At 35.9% G+C, this 17,404-nt stretch overlaps 1 protein-coding gene across 1 annotated transcript in view; it reads left to right on the forward strand.

The window, feature by feature from the left end:
* The window catches only part of LOC142973963 (uncharacterized), a 60,263-nt gene that overhangs the window by 28,988 nt on the left and 13,871 nt on the right, over positions 1-17,404 (forward strand). Inside the window, exon 2 of the mRNA XM_076116003.1 lies at positions 16,226-16,588. Coding sequence (XP_075972118.1) covers positions 16,226-16,588 — 363 coding nt within the window. The remainder of the gene's footprint in view (positions 1-16,225; positions 16,589-17,404) is intronic.

Below are 17,404 nucleotides of genomic sequence, written 5' to 3' on the forward strand. Positions count from 1 at the left end.
TTTTTTACGAATGCGTTTCAATAAACGTTTCCGATAACATAGTCGAATGTGATTCCTAAAATTGGGATGTATTGTAATTGAAGGACTAACATACATATATACGGTGAACAGAATAAAAAAAAATATTTCGTTCGTATGAAATACCAACAAGAAATAAATATGCACGTCAAAAAAAAATATTACATAAAACACGAAGTTCTTCGAAACTACGTTTACCGATCTATAGCTCTTGCTGTTAACAAGAAAACAAAAAATAGTTACTTCCGTTAAAAATATGTAGATTCTATTCGATTCCATGTGTTATTAGCGAGAAACATATCAACCGCACTAACATTTGGCGCTACCAACACGCGCTCTTATAGACCTTTGAGTCCAAATCTTTTCAAGAAAAACGGGCGTAATGATCATTATCGATCGAAACTGAAAGCACTTAGGTAGAATACGGATTCTAGGTTAAACCGATACGTAGAGCAGGGAACCGATACCTATAGTAAGTATAGCCCACTTAAACCGATTTGAGTGTGTCCAGTAAATATAGTGAGCGAACGTAGTGACTGGGATGCGAAAGGCGGAAAACCGATAACGGCGCATATTGGAAGACCTATACCTGATACGTAGAGAAGGTGATTGAATACATTGTTCTGTGATGACCTGCATGATATGAGGATTTAAGCCTATAGTACCTTATAAGTAGAAAGCGTATATGTGGGCCTAATCTTATCACTCGAATATACAACTAATGAGTCCTCTGTATAAAAGAAAGATAAAAATTGAATTCATGTCTTAAGTTAATATTGTAAACGTATCTGCCTGGAATTGTTTGGATGCAATCAGAAAGATTTATAAAAGATTCATTCAATAAAAGATTATTCGTCTAAGTAGAGAAATTCATATGAATAAAGAAATTACATATGTTCGCACTGAGTCCAACCAAGTATTGCCACAAGCCTAAATACAAAAAATCTTTATGCATTATTCATACTTCGTTACTCTAAGATAAAGTTTATAAAGGCCTTAACGGCGCACTCTGCCCATAACTTAAGCTTATTATTTTTTCTTTAACAGCTTATAAAACTTACAGTTTTACTTAAAAGGAAACAATGTAGTAACTTACGTCAGAACTAAAACGCTTGGACTCGTAAATTCTTGCTTTTAAAGTCCAGTAACTCGTGCCCGCTGGGCCACCATATGGCGCGAACATTCAGCTGTGTCCGGATACCCGTTACTTGCGGCTCTAGAAAAAAATAGGAGCAAACGTGCAGAAGAGAATGCTTACTGTAGTGTGGCAGTATGGATTTTTCTCTTAGTTCTATCGATTTACAACTGTAATGCGATTACAGAGGATACGAAAAACATCGCTTTTTATATTTTTTGAAATTTTGGAGATGTAAATAGGGAATTGAAACATATGGTTGCTTCACTCATTTCAATAATCATTTCTCTATGAGACATCCGAACTTGATTTCCGAATTTCGAGGTAGGGTTTGCTTTTGATTAATTCTAATATGTTTGTATACGTCATGAAACAATTCAAGGCAGGCATATGAAATAATATACACGACGCAATATGGGGCATCAATAAGCAGTAGTTTATTTTATTTGATTTTTGCTTAAATTTCTGATTGAATTTTTAAGGTGTTATACCATTTTAAGCGTCACGGTACCTCTAGTTTCCATATTATATTCCGTTGGAATACTCGCGTGAATGTAACTTATTATAATTTTGATTTATGATTTCTATCAAGACGGTCCGCTACAAACACCTACCAAAACTAATTTAAGCTTGTGGTGTTAGAAATATTTCATATTAAAAGTGGTAATATAAAAAAAAAACAAAGGTAGTATATAGTAAATTTGTCTTTTATCTGAACAATATTTTCGTACTTTGTACAAAATGTTACATAATATCATAATATACCTTGTGTTAATAAATGATTTTGAGATTTGGCCCTTTTTCAAGGCGTAATATTTAGGTCGAGTATGTGATATTAACTAATCTAATAAGTCCCAATTTCTATATTACTATTAGATTACAGTATCCATGATTTGATTCAAAGCAAAATTAATTACAATCGTGTTTATTGGGTTAATTTACATAACACTAAATTCTCTTTGTCCGCGCAAATGAGATTGTATTATATTTGCAGTTAACTGGTGACACGTACTATGAGTTATATGTTCCTATACACAACTTTAGGGCATTAACATTTAGAGTAACGAGAAAATCAAGTTGCATAATCGTCATCAGAAGACGTCCACTGCTAAGCACGTTAAACAGGCTCATAGAGTATTGTGTTAACTCCTGTATTATAAGGTTCTTGAAAGAAATAATAAAACATATGATACCAAAGCAATGAACCTATGAGATACGAACTCATTTTATCATAATGAGAAACCCGTGTAATAGAAAATTCAAGAGCAAAAGAAACAAACGCTGTGACACAATAACATACCATTTCATACAATAACATCATAATGTAGTCATAAAGCAAAAGTAGCTATTTGCTCCGGAAATAACAATTCATTTCATTTCCAAGACGAAGCATCAAGAGCATATCATTTTTGAATTCTTCAAAGTTTTCTTACAAACATGTAGCGGAAATGAGAAGAATATATTTTTTTTTGGGCGGTAGGTGTCAAAATAAGTAGACACACAAAAAATCACTCCTCATTTATTTATTGAAAATTAATTTATTTAATCGTTTTTATTAATTATAATCATTTAATAATAGTATATATTTAGCCCTTAAGTACTACAAATAGTAAATACCTAGTACATGTAGTATTAGTGTACTGTTATACACCACCTGCCAGCTGAGCACAATTTTTGCAAGACACTTCACTCTACACTGCATTATGTCTCAATTAAGTGACATACAGATGACACAGGCGAAGTTGGAGAAATCTTTCAGCAAGAGGATGGCTGAACTCGAGGCGCAGCTCCAAACTGGTGCTGCCAAGGACACGGTGGCTAAGGTTGCAGAGGAGTTCCGCACTTTCCGGGAACTCATGTTTGGGGTCCTTGGGTTGCTGCGGCAACAAATAAGTGAGTGTGCCCGGATGGTGGACACTATTGAGACCAGGCACCGAAGAAAGGATCTTCTCTTCCTGGGGATCCCGGAGTCAGCAAAGGTTGACCAACAGTTTCTGGCTTCGGAGATCCTTAATAGCAAGATGGGGTTGCCTGATGTCTCAACTGCCGCCATAAGAGTCTGTCACCGGATTGGGGCCCCTGGAGGCAAGCATCACCGACCCATTCTGGTGCGCTTCACAAGTGCGGACACCCGGAACGCTGTTTGGCGTGCCAAGGCAAAGCTGCGTGGAACGTCTGTCGCCGTAAAGGAGTTCTTGACGCGGACCCGCCAAATTGTTTTCGCCAAGGCACGACAGCACTTCGGTATGAGGGGATGCTGGACACAGGACGGCGTCATTGTGGTGAAAGTTGCCGATGGAAGCCGCCACAAGATCATAACATCCGACGAGCTGAACGCGTTGGCGGCCAAGCATCCAAAGGTGACCGGTACCTCTCATTCCTCCCAGACCGGAGCAGCCAGTGGAAGTGCGGGATCATCGACGGCGATATCTAAGACACGCAAGTAAGACACGCAATGTTTACGTGTTAATTGATTCGATTGTTAGACTGTGCCGTGCTCCAGTTTAGTTTTGCATCCTACGTAACTTGTAGTTTTCGCCGATAATATGTTTACCCACTTTATATATTTTTTTTATCTACACGCATTGTTACTTTATAACTTTTTATTTCTTCACCATAAACTGTTTTGTTTGACACATGACGTTAATGACTGCGTCGAAGGGTTGTTAGTTGTCAAACTGACAGTCCTTTGATTAGTTAAGTTGCGTTCGGAAATGTGTTTTATTGTTTAATATTTTTACTGTTTTTTTTTCCATTCTTTTTTGTGTTAGCTGGCGGGTGGTGCAGAGATGCAATTTGCACCGTAGTATTTTGTTTTTTTTTATCACTTTTATCTTTATAATTATTTAATTATTTATTACATATATATATTATACTATCATTTATTTAATATTTATACACTATGTCTGATGATGATACTTCATATGTTTCTGCGAACGACTCTACTACATCCTCGGATAGCTTTTGCTCTACGACAGGCACGCTAGGCGACTTCGTCCGACAGACCTTTGAGCGTTCTGGGATAAATCTATTTAACGTATGTCACATAAATGCGCAAAGCGTGCCTAGCCATTACAATGACCTGCGGGAGGCATTTTGTGATGCTGACGTTCATGCCGTCCTGATTTCGGAGACCTGGCTCAAACCTCACCTTCCTTCAACTTCTTACCCCCTCCCTGGATTTTCTCTCATCCGTAATGATCGGATAGACAGGAGAGGGGGTGGCGTCGCTATCTACCTCAGAAGTGACCTCCCTTATCAAATCGTAGCTTCCTCCTGTCCTAATTACTCCGCTTCCGCCGAATTTCTTTTCTTGGAGGTTTGGGTCAAAGGGGCTAAAATCCTTCTTGGCGTAGTATACTGTCCCCCATCTGTCGACTACTTCTCCAGCATTGAACTAGTGCTGGAATCTTTAGGGTCCGCTTACTCGCATCACATCATCATGGGCGATCTCAACACCGATCTCCTCTCTCCCGGTTCACTCCGTTCCCGTAAACTCCTAGACATCATTAAGTCCGCCAGTCTACATGTTCTACCACTGAATGCCACTCATCACAACACCGAAGGCGATGATACATGGTTGGACCTAATGATTACGTCTGCTCCCACCCTTGCCTCATTTTTTGGTCAATACCCTGCCCCTGGTTTCTCTCATCACGACCTAATTCATTTGTCCTATATCCTCAAACCGCCCAAATCCCGTCCCAAGGTTCTGTACAGACGCTGCTTTGGGCGTATGGACGTAACTAAATTGTGTAGGGACGCTGCGAAAATCGATTGGGAGCAGCTAACGACAGCCCACACAATCGATGACAAGTTAGGCATTTTTTACAAAGCTGTTATTGGGCTGTTTGACGTCCATGCGCCCGTCAGAAAAGTGAAACTCAAGCGACCGCCTGCTCCCTGGATGACTGAAGGAGTTCGTATGGCCATGAGGCGTAGGGATAGGGCATTCGCAAAGTTCCGCAGAGACCGCTGTGACGACAATTGGGTTCGGTTCAAAGTTGCAAGGAACAGATGCAATCAGATGGTACGCAATGCTAAACGCCGACACATTCTCAGTAATCTATCTTCTTCTTCCCCTGCTGATATCTGGAAGTTCCTTGGGACTCTAGGTATCGGCAAACACCGTAGTAACGATCCACAGTGCACGGTTGGTTTGGATGACATCAATACCCACTTCACTTCCTCTGTACCTTTGGATCACCAAACCAAATGCAACACCGTTCGTGCCCTGATGAATTTACCTCGACTCAATTTCGAATCCTTTTATTTTGCTCCAGTTACACCGGAAGATATTAAAAAGATTATCCTGTCAATTAAGTCCAATGCAGTGGGCGCCGATGGCGTTAGTCGTCATATGGTCGTCTCTGTCTTGGATCATCTGCTCCCCGCCATTTCCCATATCATAAATTTCTCCCTTACCTCTGGTACTTTTCCTTCTCTGTGGCGCAAAGCCTACATTATACCGTTACCAAAAATTCCTAATCCCTCAAGTCCAGCTCACTTCCGCCCCATATCGATTCTCCCTTTCCTCTCCAAAGTGCTTGAGGCCTGTGTACACAAGCAACTAACACAGTTTGTGCTTAATAACAACCTCCTTGACCCACTTCAATCTGGGTTCAGACCAGGTCATAGCACTACTTCCGCCCTCCTAAAAGTGACTGGCGATATTAGGGCAGGCATGGAGGATACTAAAGTCACCGTGGTGGCTTTGGTTGATTTCTCGAACGCCTTTAATACCGTCAGTCATGATATCCTTCTCGCCATCCTTTCCCATCTTAACATATCTTCCGGTGCGCTGGATTGGTTTTCCTCGTATCTTCAAGGACGCCAACAGTCGGTTCACATCGGTGAATCTTCATCGAGCTGGCGTGAACTCGACACTGGCGTCCCACAAGGCGGCCTCCTCTCTCCACTATTGTTTTCAATTTTCATTAATCTTGTGACTAAAAACCTTCAGGGAGCGTATCATCTGTATGCGGACGACTTGCAACTCTACTCGCAAGGAACAGTGGATTCTATAGCCTCAGTTGTCGCCACGTTAAATAACGACCTCGAGCATGTCAAGTGTTGGTCGATGAAATTCGGCTTGGCTGTTAATCCTACCAAATGCCAGGCTATAGTTGTAGGAAGTAATCGTAGCATTAGTAGGTTAGATCATAAGCAGGTACCACCAGTTGTATTTAATGGCTCTACCATAGAACTGACCCCTACCGTAAAAGATCTTGGCCTGTACTTGGACTCAACTTTAAGCTGGAGAGCCCAAGTTTCTAATGTTTGTAAAAGGGTCACTGGCATACTGAGGGCTCTTTATCGTCTTAAGAACTTTTTACCTTCTAGGACTAAAGCTATGCTTGTGCAGACCTTAATCTTCCCTCTGATCGACTATGGTGATGTGTGTTACTTTGACCTGAATGCAGATCTCCTCAACAAACTAGACCGTCTTCTTAACAACTGCATTCGATTCATCTTCAACCTCCGCAAGTATGATCATATATCTACTTATCGCTCCCAACTTAGGTGGCTGCCTATTCGTGAGCGTCGTCACTTACGTGCACTCACGACTCTCTTCTCTTTTCTCTCTTCTTCTACTCCCCCAGCCTACCTAACTCCCTACTTTCAATATCTGTGCGACAATCACAACCGTAACCTCCGTTCCTCAAACAATCTTCTTCTTCTATGTCCATCTCACACTTCTGGGTTTGTCAACTCTTCCTTTCCTGTCCAATCGGTTTTATTATGGAATGCGCTCCCTCTTGAAATCAGGATGTCCACTAACCGTCATACGTTTAAGATCAAAGTGCGGAATCTCTTGTTAAAACAAGTAGCAGAATCGTCACACTCGTCTTAGTTTTTATTTATGTATATTTATTATTCGTAATGTATATATATGGTATAATTCAGTATATAGTTTATTTTATTATTTATTTATGTATATGGGTATATATATGTATTTAATATTTCTTATTTGTTAATCATTATGTATGTATAAACCTATCTATATTTAAGTACACGTACATACATGACCTTATTTTTATTTATTGGTAAACCTGGTTCTTAACGTCCTTTATTTTTATTTTTTTAAACACCTACTTCTTTCAATCTCTGCATCACCCTAAGGTAGACTGGTAGATAATGCCTTTGGCATTAAGTCCGCCTATATACACATGTATATGAAGTTTAAAATAAATAAATAAATAAATAAATATTAACAAAATAAGAGACAGTTAGAATGGCGTACGAACCGCCCCGCGTTTTGAGATCACAAGAAATTACACGCCTTGCAGCTTTTAAAGTTTGTCACAAGTCTTGAGGGAATGCTGGAAGAGACGTACATTTTAAGTAGCTATAAAGAAACAGTCTAATAAAGAATTGCATCATAAAATGCAAAAAAGTATGTCAGAATATAAGGTTGCAGAGTCAGCGCTATGTTAAAGAAAACATAGTCTTAGAACAATATATTTTGTAAACATAATTAACTGCTTTTTATGAATTAGGGATTCACTGATTAAATTTGCGTTATTTTTTTTAACCTATTCAGTGTCTAACTACTGGGCTACTTCCCGAACAAGGGTTCGATTTGACCTTGAGTACTTAAAACAAGTCATCAAGCATAATGTACATAATAATATATTATCTATTGTCTATGTAAAACATCTTGGGCCATGATTCTATTAAGTTCCATTTAACTACTACGTCCTCACATAATAAAGCGTTACCATTTCTACCACAGCACTACCTTTAACGCTAAAGCCGTTTCAACCCAAAGCTTAATACATGCATATGTAAATTTACAGTTTCAGTAGCTGCTCAAATTTTGGGTACATATAATTACTAAGGAAGGCCGTGAATTTTACGTTTATAGCCTCTCTCTCTAGTCGCTTGTGGCTCAAACTGCAGTTTTACATCTTTGTAAGTTACTTCACGACGGTCTGACCTACATTTCGCGCTCGTTTCCATCTCCCAGCAACAACGATATTTTTGTGTGGCAAAAGCTACTTTGTTCTGCATTTGCCGTTTGGGCGTTAATTAATTAAAACCGTGGGTTGTTCCGTCTTTGTGTGAACAACTTTTTGGCAATTCTGGGTGATGATTGTTTGTTTTTATTCGTGTTTAGTTTTATTTATGCTTCGCAATTAATTTGAATACATTTATCTATTAACAAGATATTTTCTAGAGTAATTTTTGTGTAATAAATTAGATTCGAATCTAGACTTGATTGTAACAAATACATTTTCTTAGACTTCAGTAGCGTAAACCCTTATCACATTTTATTTGTTCTAGGCTTTTCTACTATTAAATCCAATTAGTAGGACTAGTTTATCAGAATTATAATTTGTGTCTAAAGCAGCAATTTAATTCTCATTGACTGTAACATCTCTTGTTTCGGTATTGCTGTCAGTATTACTTACAATATTGAATTTCTAATTTGTTTCATAATACTCTGTTACTTAAATTTACTGGTCCATTTACTATAGTTGAAGCGAAATTACAATTTATCTTTAAAGTTCATGAAACTTGGGACCTTATATTAACATTCCCAATAGTAAACGTAGTTATGAGTAGTGAAGTCATAAATCGAGCAAACAATGTAGATGTTATCAAAATTTATAACAGTGATTTGTTTTCCAATTTCTGATTGAAATTGTAACTAATCTAGTAAATTACCTATTTGGTACTTTCAAGTATATAAGATAAGAAGAAGAGAATAATAAATAATCTTTAAGATCCTCGTATTTAGAGCGATCTTGTCCTCATAAAGTGGTTTATTTACAATCGAAATTACCATTATCAAAGTAGTTTAAGCAACAGTTGTAAAGTAAAAATAAAATTGTAACTTGAAGGCATAGTAAAAATACAAGTTCACTTTAACCTGTTGGCCCTTATAAATATTTAACGAGCCATCAGTATCCTACTAATAATATAAATATGTAAGTTTGTAAAGATATATTTGTATTTATTACTCATTCACGCAAAAACTACGTAACAAATTGGGATGAAATTTGGTACACAGATAGTTTATAACCAAGATATAATTCAATCGCGGGAGGCTCTTTGCCCACAATACCTACTTATTCGAGATTCGTGTTAAATGTTTGGATCTATATTTAGCAAGCGGATTGTCAAAGTGATAAATTAGGCGGATACAAAACATGTTATCGTTCCATGTGTGGGATAATCTAATACCCCGCAAAATCTATTTTTAGATGAAGACATAATGGGATACGCATGGCTAATCTTATTTTGCGTGAGATGTTATTGAACGACAAAGCTATAAAATAAACACAACAAAAAAAAAATAACCGGAAGGCATCCTACCACTATTGACAACCAAAAAGCCATTTAAAAATGTGTAGAAAAAAATATTAGCATTTCTAGTGTTCTTATATCTACAAAAATCATGATCAAAATAAAGAAACTTATGATCAAATGATAATAAATTATGACACGACCAATAATTCCATCAAAATTAAGCTGGAGAGTTTGGTGTAAGTTAAATTTCGGGCGTGACCGATGCAATCAAAATGTCTATTACTAGATGCCATCTGATTCTCTCAAGTTTACCTACATTAAATCTAGGATTAAATTTGAAGGCTGATGTTTCATAACACAACTGATATTTAGAATAATCTGGTTAGTTTAATCAGCGTATATCGTTATACACAACGTAGGTAAGCAAGAGCGCCCCAGTAATTGATCAAATGACCATCGAGAGCTAGTAGCGAGCCATGTTTATGAATATGGGTAACATAGTTTAAAAGCTTTTGAATGCCTTGAAGCCTGAAAACAGTCTTTAGATACTGTTTTAAAATTATGGTTTATACTGGATTAAAGTTTTTTTAAAACATTGAAGTCCAGTCACCATTCAAAGCTTTAGTATCATCCGTTGAAGATATACATATACGTAAAATCACGAGTACATCAAATCACCTTCTTTTCATTGAGGTAGGCCTCTGCCTTCCACCTGGTCTCTAGCAGAGAACGCTACTTGGTACGATCCTTACAAACTTCCCTTGCTTCCTTGAAAATATCGTCAAATATATTTCTTCTATTATTATTTTTACTTAAATTATTTTTGAATAAACTAAAGAATTTGAATATCTTTTTTAATAATCTGAAATATAATTTGGCATGAAACGAGCTATAAAACTTTCAGACTATCTTGCAACCCAATCTCTTAGGCACGATTTCATCTTCTCAACGATTCATTTTCATTGTGATTTTAGTAATACAGATGCTTGCTTCTATTAAAACTACTTTATCAAACTTATTTCTAGTGCTTTCTACAATTTCTCTATCATTGGAATTTGTTATTCTGATGAAGTTGATAATTTTAACTAGAATTTCTACTTACGTGAAACTTTTAATGAAAATTGTTTCTCTGGTGTCATTTGAATGCTTAAATTGAAATAGTATGAAGTTTGACTTAAAGCAGAAAATGTTCAGACAAGTTGTTGCATTTTAAATGTCTATTACTAAAATCTGCCACTGTTATGAACTATTCAATAATCAGTGTAAAAGTATGTTGAATACATTATTTTGAGTTATATTAAAATGAAATCTAAAACCTAGCATACCTAAAATTTATTTAATTCATTTATTGAGGGCATGCAATGTCCCCAACCCTCATTTGGCTAGGGTGGTAGCCTCAAACCTAAATGTCCTCTCTCGTTCCGGAGGAGACCCTTACACATGTTAAAGATACTGAGAAATTTCTGAAAATAAAATTAATAGACAATAATGTGGTAATGATCGAAATGAAAACTGACGGCTATTATAATATACTAGCCCGCGAACGAAATAATATTCTTACTGGCTTTAAGCCAGATCACGTCTTCTCATAAAATATTCACGTTTAAATGTTTCACGGCAGACTCCTACCGTAATACTATTATTTACTATAAAACTTACATTGGGGTGCTTTTTAAAACGCAAAAGCGAAATATTGATTAAGAGATTTTATTTTTCTCACTATCACCATTTTGACATCATCTATTTTAACAATAATTTCAAAATCGAAATCCTCAATAAAATTGTTTCAATTTTAATTTCAAGTCAAAGAGTTTTTTTATTATACTTAGAATCTTCGAAGTACACAGTAAAATAATTTGTAGGGCATGCCGTCAAGTACTTTTAGCAACAAACTTCGTGATAAATATACAAGATTTGATTTAGAATTTTGCGCAAGTAACTTTACAGACTTCTGTTGCTGAGAGGGTTTTTAGTTTATTTTTACACTAATTTATTACAATTAGAAAAAACATTGTTTACAACTTGTGTATTGACTTTAACTTCTATATTAAAGGTTGTTATAATATTATTCTCTTTATTATAAAATAAGATATTTGGAATTTTAATAAATTCTATTTCTTAAACAAAAATACTTATGGTGCAGATTTATGGACATTGCTTTTTTTAGTATTCCTATTAATTCTACTACCATATCTAAAAAATAAAGGAATTCAGATAAAAAGAATAGCTGCCATAATAAATGACCCAGTAAAAGCATTGTCGTTACTGTCACATACATGTACCGTACGCAAAGGAAACCTATTATTAATAGCCACCGACTAGCCCAGAGGTTGCCACTGGGAAATAATATATCGTGACCTTTTGATGCCGGTTGGGACTCGAAAATATTGTCCTAATGTTGGTATGTTTAGTTGGAATTGTTTCTAAATGCGTTTAGAGAAGTATTCCACGAATTATGTCTCCGGATGTTTTCAAACAAAAATATTCGAGTATATTTTTGCTAGTTGAAAAATAGGCTGTTTTCTGAGACTGTTTATTTATTATAATATTATAATGTAACGGGTCTTAATCGCGATTGAAAATTAAAGGTTAGAATACCTTATATGTCAGCTCGTGACCACGGTCGTTGTAATGCGATCGAAACGTCGGGTGAACATATAAGGTATTCTAACCTTTAATTTTCAATCGCGATTAAGACCCGTTACATTATAATATTATGTGTACAAGTCGCGACAGTTTAAAATTGTTTATTTATTATTTCATTCAATGGACTCCTCGTGGAACGGTATTTTTATTTTAGTACGATTTGCATATTTATTAATATCAACATTATTGAAATACCTCTTAAAATACTCGCCTACAATATTAGTTAAGTCGTGGTAATTATGCGCAAGTCTTACAATTTCTTAAAAAAAAATATTTCAGCTACATGGAGTACTCAATTTTATTCTCAAAAGACCTCTCTTAATACTTGATTGAAAACTGAATACTTCGATAGCGTCTGAAAAGCTCCCTAAGTAAATGTCGATACCGTTAAGCCCTCAATAAATAATTCACTCCATAAAATTATTTAAAGGTAAGCTGAATAGAAACATCAGCGAATATAATTCAAATTAAATTCCAGCTATAGTGTTGAAAATTGATAAAGTTCGCCGTTCTTATGCCATTCTAAGCCCCCAATTCGATTTTAGATACAAATACGATGCCTACGGTGTTCACCGGACGAAATTAAATATAAATAAGATCGGAGGGTCGACTAGGGATTCGGAATCGAATTAAAAAATAATAACGTCTTTCAATACTGCCAATGTTATTCTATCGATAAGGCTTTCGTGCATGAGTTCATCGGTTTTAGATTTAATAGTTAGTAATGCAATATTTGATAGTTGTCTTGAGTGCCGAACCGATGTAGTGGAGTCGACTATATTACGGTGAATGTAGATACATAAAACATCAATTCAAATTGCGTATTTTTGTTTAGAAGTTAAACCAGGTGTTGGTAAGATTATTTTAATTTGAGATTAAACATCTCAAATTAAATTAATTTACGATTAAACATCTCGATCATCTTATATTACACTAGCTGACCCGCGCAACTTCGCTTGCGTCACCTAAGAGAATCGGTCAAAATTTTCCCCGTTTTTGTAACATCTTTCGTTGCTACTCCGCTCCTAATGATCATAGCGTGATGTTATATAGCCTATAACCTTCTTCGATAAATGGGCTATCTTACGCTGAAAGAATTTTTCAAATCAAACCAGTAGTTCCTGAGATTAGCGCGTTCAAACAAACAAACATACAAACAAATAAACTCTTCAGCTTTATAATATTAGTATAGATTTCAATTTACTGTTCAGCAGCTTTAGTTAGAACCGAGCTGGTATAAGTCTATAAAAATAAGGTATTTAAATCTTTTTCTGCCCAACAATCAACAGCCGCAGTAAAGAAACTAAACATTATTTTCGAACTTTGAAGACTTTTCTGAAGACTAATAAGAATACTAAACATTCTTTCATCAGAAATGGAATCATTCTGTTATTAATAATAATTATTTTTTTGATATTTAGTTTGTGTCAAGATCGCATATTATTTCACTACCAGATTCCTTGCATGTTACACAAAACAAACACGACTGCCTCCGTGGCGCAGTGGTTTAGGTCGCCACGCCGATATCACTGCAACGGGAGGTCGTGGGTTCGATTCCCACACGGAGCAAATATTTGTGCGATCCACAAATAATTGCTTCGGGTCTGGTTGTGCTTTGTGTCCGTTGTTTGTATGTTTGTAAAAGTCCCCGCGACACAAGAGCAATTCTTAGTGCGGGAGTTGTCTAAAAAAAATAAATAAAAAATAAAAAAAAAAATAAATTATCCTATAACTATTACGCGAAGGTATCCGGAATATTGTTATCAAACTTTGCCAATATAAATTTAACACAGTCGATAGTAAACATTAATTTCGGATGTGTTTTGCACAAAGACAAAACCTCTGCAAATGAGTTAACAAACTTTAATTAGACAATCTATGTACTGATACAAGAAACTGGCAGTTTGGTTTGCTCTTCTCTTGTTGTTCGAGATTAGGCTGTGTGTTTAAACTTTCTGCTTTCAGTATTCTAATTTCCTATGGGATCTTAATTGGCGTTGACATATTTGACATACTGTGTTGAATCAAATGTCTTTAAACTATTTTTGGGGTGCATTTGGCGCTAAGAAAGGAATTGCTATCGTTGCAATCGTGATAAAACCGTACCATTTTTAAAAGTTTCAAAGGGGTTTGTTTCAACCTTCTAAAGTGAACAAGAGAACCTATTTCATACGTCATACCTCAGTACAAAATATTTTTTTGTACGACAAGGAATCTTTTAGATTTCGTAGAATTTTTGCTTCAAAAATTACGAATGTGGAAGCGCTCTCATTATAAGTAAATTATTGTACTCCACAAAGAGACTTATTATCGTACAGCTAATGGTCACTTTAGAAACGTAATACGCAATTTATTTTTGTGTTTTCTGTACTCATTTATATGATAAATACGGTAAGAAAAATTACCGGTCCTGGCTGTTGTCACTTGATAACGTCAGACGTGAGGTCATGACAAAGCGGAAAGTGTCGCAAAAACGTTGAAGAAACAACTTCTTGTACATTAATGTTGTGGAAAAGTTTGTACTTAGTCCTCAGGGTAGGACTGAATCGTATAACATTTACCGTATTATTCTCCAAAGCACTTGAAAGCTTTACATAATTTAAAGTTACGACATTATTTTTAAATCATGATTGTAACATCAACGTCTGCAATATTGAAACCAATTATATTATTATCAACCGTTGAAAAACATTTTCATTTAATATTTGTAGTGAGCGAAATTGTGCGGCTTTCGTGTCGAGGTGCTGACGTTATCTCGTCGCAACAATGGTCAGTAGAAAGCCTCCCGACCGCAACACCGCTACCCAAACTATGTTCAGTTGACCTCGCGCTGGCTTCATTCAAATGTGACAACTAGATAGTCACCTCGTTAGTGAGAATTTTGAAGTCCTGGCAGCCGCAAGTGCTCTTGGACCTGCAGACGAATGCGAGTAACGACGTCACTGTTTGAAGAAATCGGACGTGTTTTGAATTTTTTATGTGTTTTCTCGCGGTTTTGTTTTTTTTTATGATTCACGTGTGACTTGTTAGTAGAAAATCTTGTTTATTTATTTATTATTCTTTGTTTGTTTGATTTACAATTGAATTATATACATTATAAATTTAAGTTCACTTTATATGTGTAAAAGCAGAAAGTCATCGTTGGTATATTTTTAGATTTAAAACAATATAAATTTAATTCATCAAAGGCTGAAGTATGGCATAAATCACGGATAGCCTAAATTCTAATCCTTGTTGAAATGTTTCGTACCTTTACTGGAATACATAAATAACTCAACTATGTTGTACGTCAAATTTGATACCGTTGAAAGCCGTAGACTAACTTGTTGGCAGTTAAGTGGCCATTATGTTATCCTCTCCGTCACCCTTGGCGAACACAAACTTGAAAGTCGACTTGTCTTCGCACTTCACTAAACCTGTACAACATTTCAAAATATCAAACTTCCATCTATAGTTAAAACGTCTGCCTTTATGAATTTGTTATTCGATGCTCCTATATTTAGGTACTACGGTAGCAGAGAAATGTTAAGTGCGACCGAATCAAATTTTTAGGTCGTGCCTACTCTCGCTTTTAAGTAAGACCAAGGATGAATTTAAATGAGCTTTCAACAACGTTGACTTGGGAATTGCATAAATATTAATGGTTCGCAAACTACAAGACTGATGGATATGGATTAGCCGGAGGGAGTTTTCTTTAAGCAACTTGAGGGGACAACGTGTCTTCAGCAAATTGTTTGTTGCTGTCCAATGAATATTAATCATTTACATTATCAAGGAAACGCTTCGATGCCCTCTTTCCGTCAATATTACGTTCCGATTTATTATTGTTTCTGTCGTCGCTAATGCGACGTTGTCATTCAAGAAATGAGTCTGTTTGGTGTTCGCGCTAAGTTTATTATGCTTAGAGCCTCTTGTTTACATTACTTTAGTCCTAATAAATAAATCTTTTGGTAGAAATTCTAATCGGTCTTGAATAACCAGGTCGTCGTTAGCGACCGTTTGTAGTCTGTTCTACTTACATTAAATCAGGTCTAGCGTGAGAATGTAGGCAGATTCCTGAATATTAATAGCTACCCTATTAATGTTTGAACGTCCCATTACCATTAAATTATCCAAATTCGGCTTCATTATAATGTAAACAATTCTAACTATTGTTTTCTTTTGTTACAGGTTTACACGCTATAAAAATAGTGAAGTTAGTCGTGCCAGAGATAATACAGTATGGTGTTCAGGACTCGGTAATATTGGACTGTGATTATACATATGGAAATAGAACTCCCGGACTAATGGTGAAATGGTTCTTCAGAAGCAAAACGAAACCGGTGTACCAGTGGATAGTGTCACAAAAACCTCAGGACATAGGAATTCTGAGAGGTCGTGTCGATCTGAATTACAGGGCATCAGATGATCCCCTGAAAATGTATAGAGCGTTGAGAATAGTTAAGTTAGATACGGACATATCAGGTGATTACATTTGTGTTGTGTCTACGTTTATTGACGAGGACTTCAAAAGTAAACACATGACTGTTTTCGGTGAGTATTTTATATTTATTACGCACTTACACTTACACAAATGAAAGACCTAATTATACTCTTGCACGCAAAATAACATAGGATTAAACATTTCACAACAAACTTAAATATTTCCTTGATCGACTCATTATACATCGCTTAGACAGTAAACAATTACAATAAGTGTAATACTGTTTTTGTTGCTCATCATTTCACATGATTTTTTTATATTACGAAACGCTCACACATATTTGTAAAACTCCGCCAAACCGGGTCATACACATAACAAATAGATAAGTTCAAAACTGAATAGAGCTTAAAATATTTTTGTTATCTTCAGTCTCAGGTCTTCTAATTTCGTTTCAACTTGATAGCAATCTGCTATTAAATTGTAGTCAGACATTTAATACCGTTAAATTATACTCCGGTATACAATTTATAGGTTCTTTACCGTATTAATTGCTACAAATAGTTGAACCCCTACAATCATTCAACCTCTAGTTGAATTATTGTGGCGTACAAACTACCTGTGTCTACGGTTCGCTAAATATCTTATGTTATTATATTGTTCCTTCTGGTTTAGAGACGGGAATAGCTATGCAAATTAATGTTGCTTTGGGACCCAATTTGTGACTGTTCTGTGTCTAATTATATTAATTGTGTATTAGGGAAATTGAAAATTATTTCTGTGAGATGAAAGCTATATTTAGAAACGACTGCCCACGTGATAATATAGTCATTGTCATCGCGTAATAGAATGGAGTGACAGAAAATCTCTACCAGAAATTATGTCTTCTCAATACTTTTGACGTTTGAGTACTTTTATGGCTGCAGTAT

This window comes from Anticarsia gemmatalis, chromosome 7, assembly GCF_050436995.1.
Source record: "Anticarsia gemmatalis isolate Benzon Research Colony breed Stoneville strain chromosome 7, ilAntGemm2 primary, whole genome shotgun sequence".
NCBI classification, from domain to species: Eukaryota; Metazoa; Arthropoda; class Insecta; order Lepidoptera; family Erebidae; genus Anticarsia; species Anticarsia gemmatalis.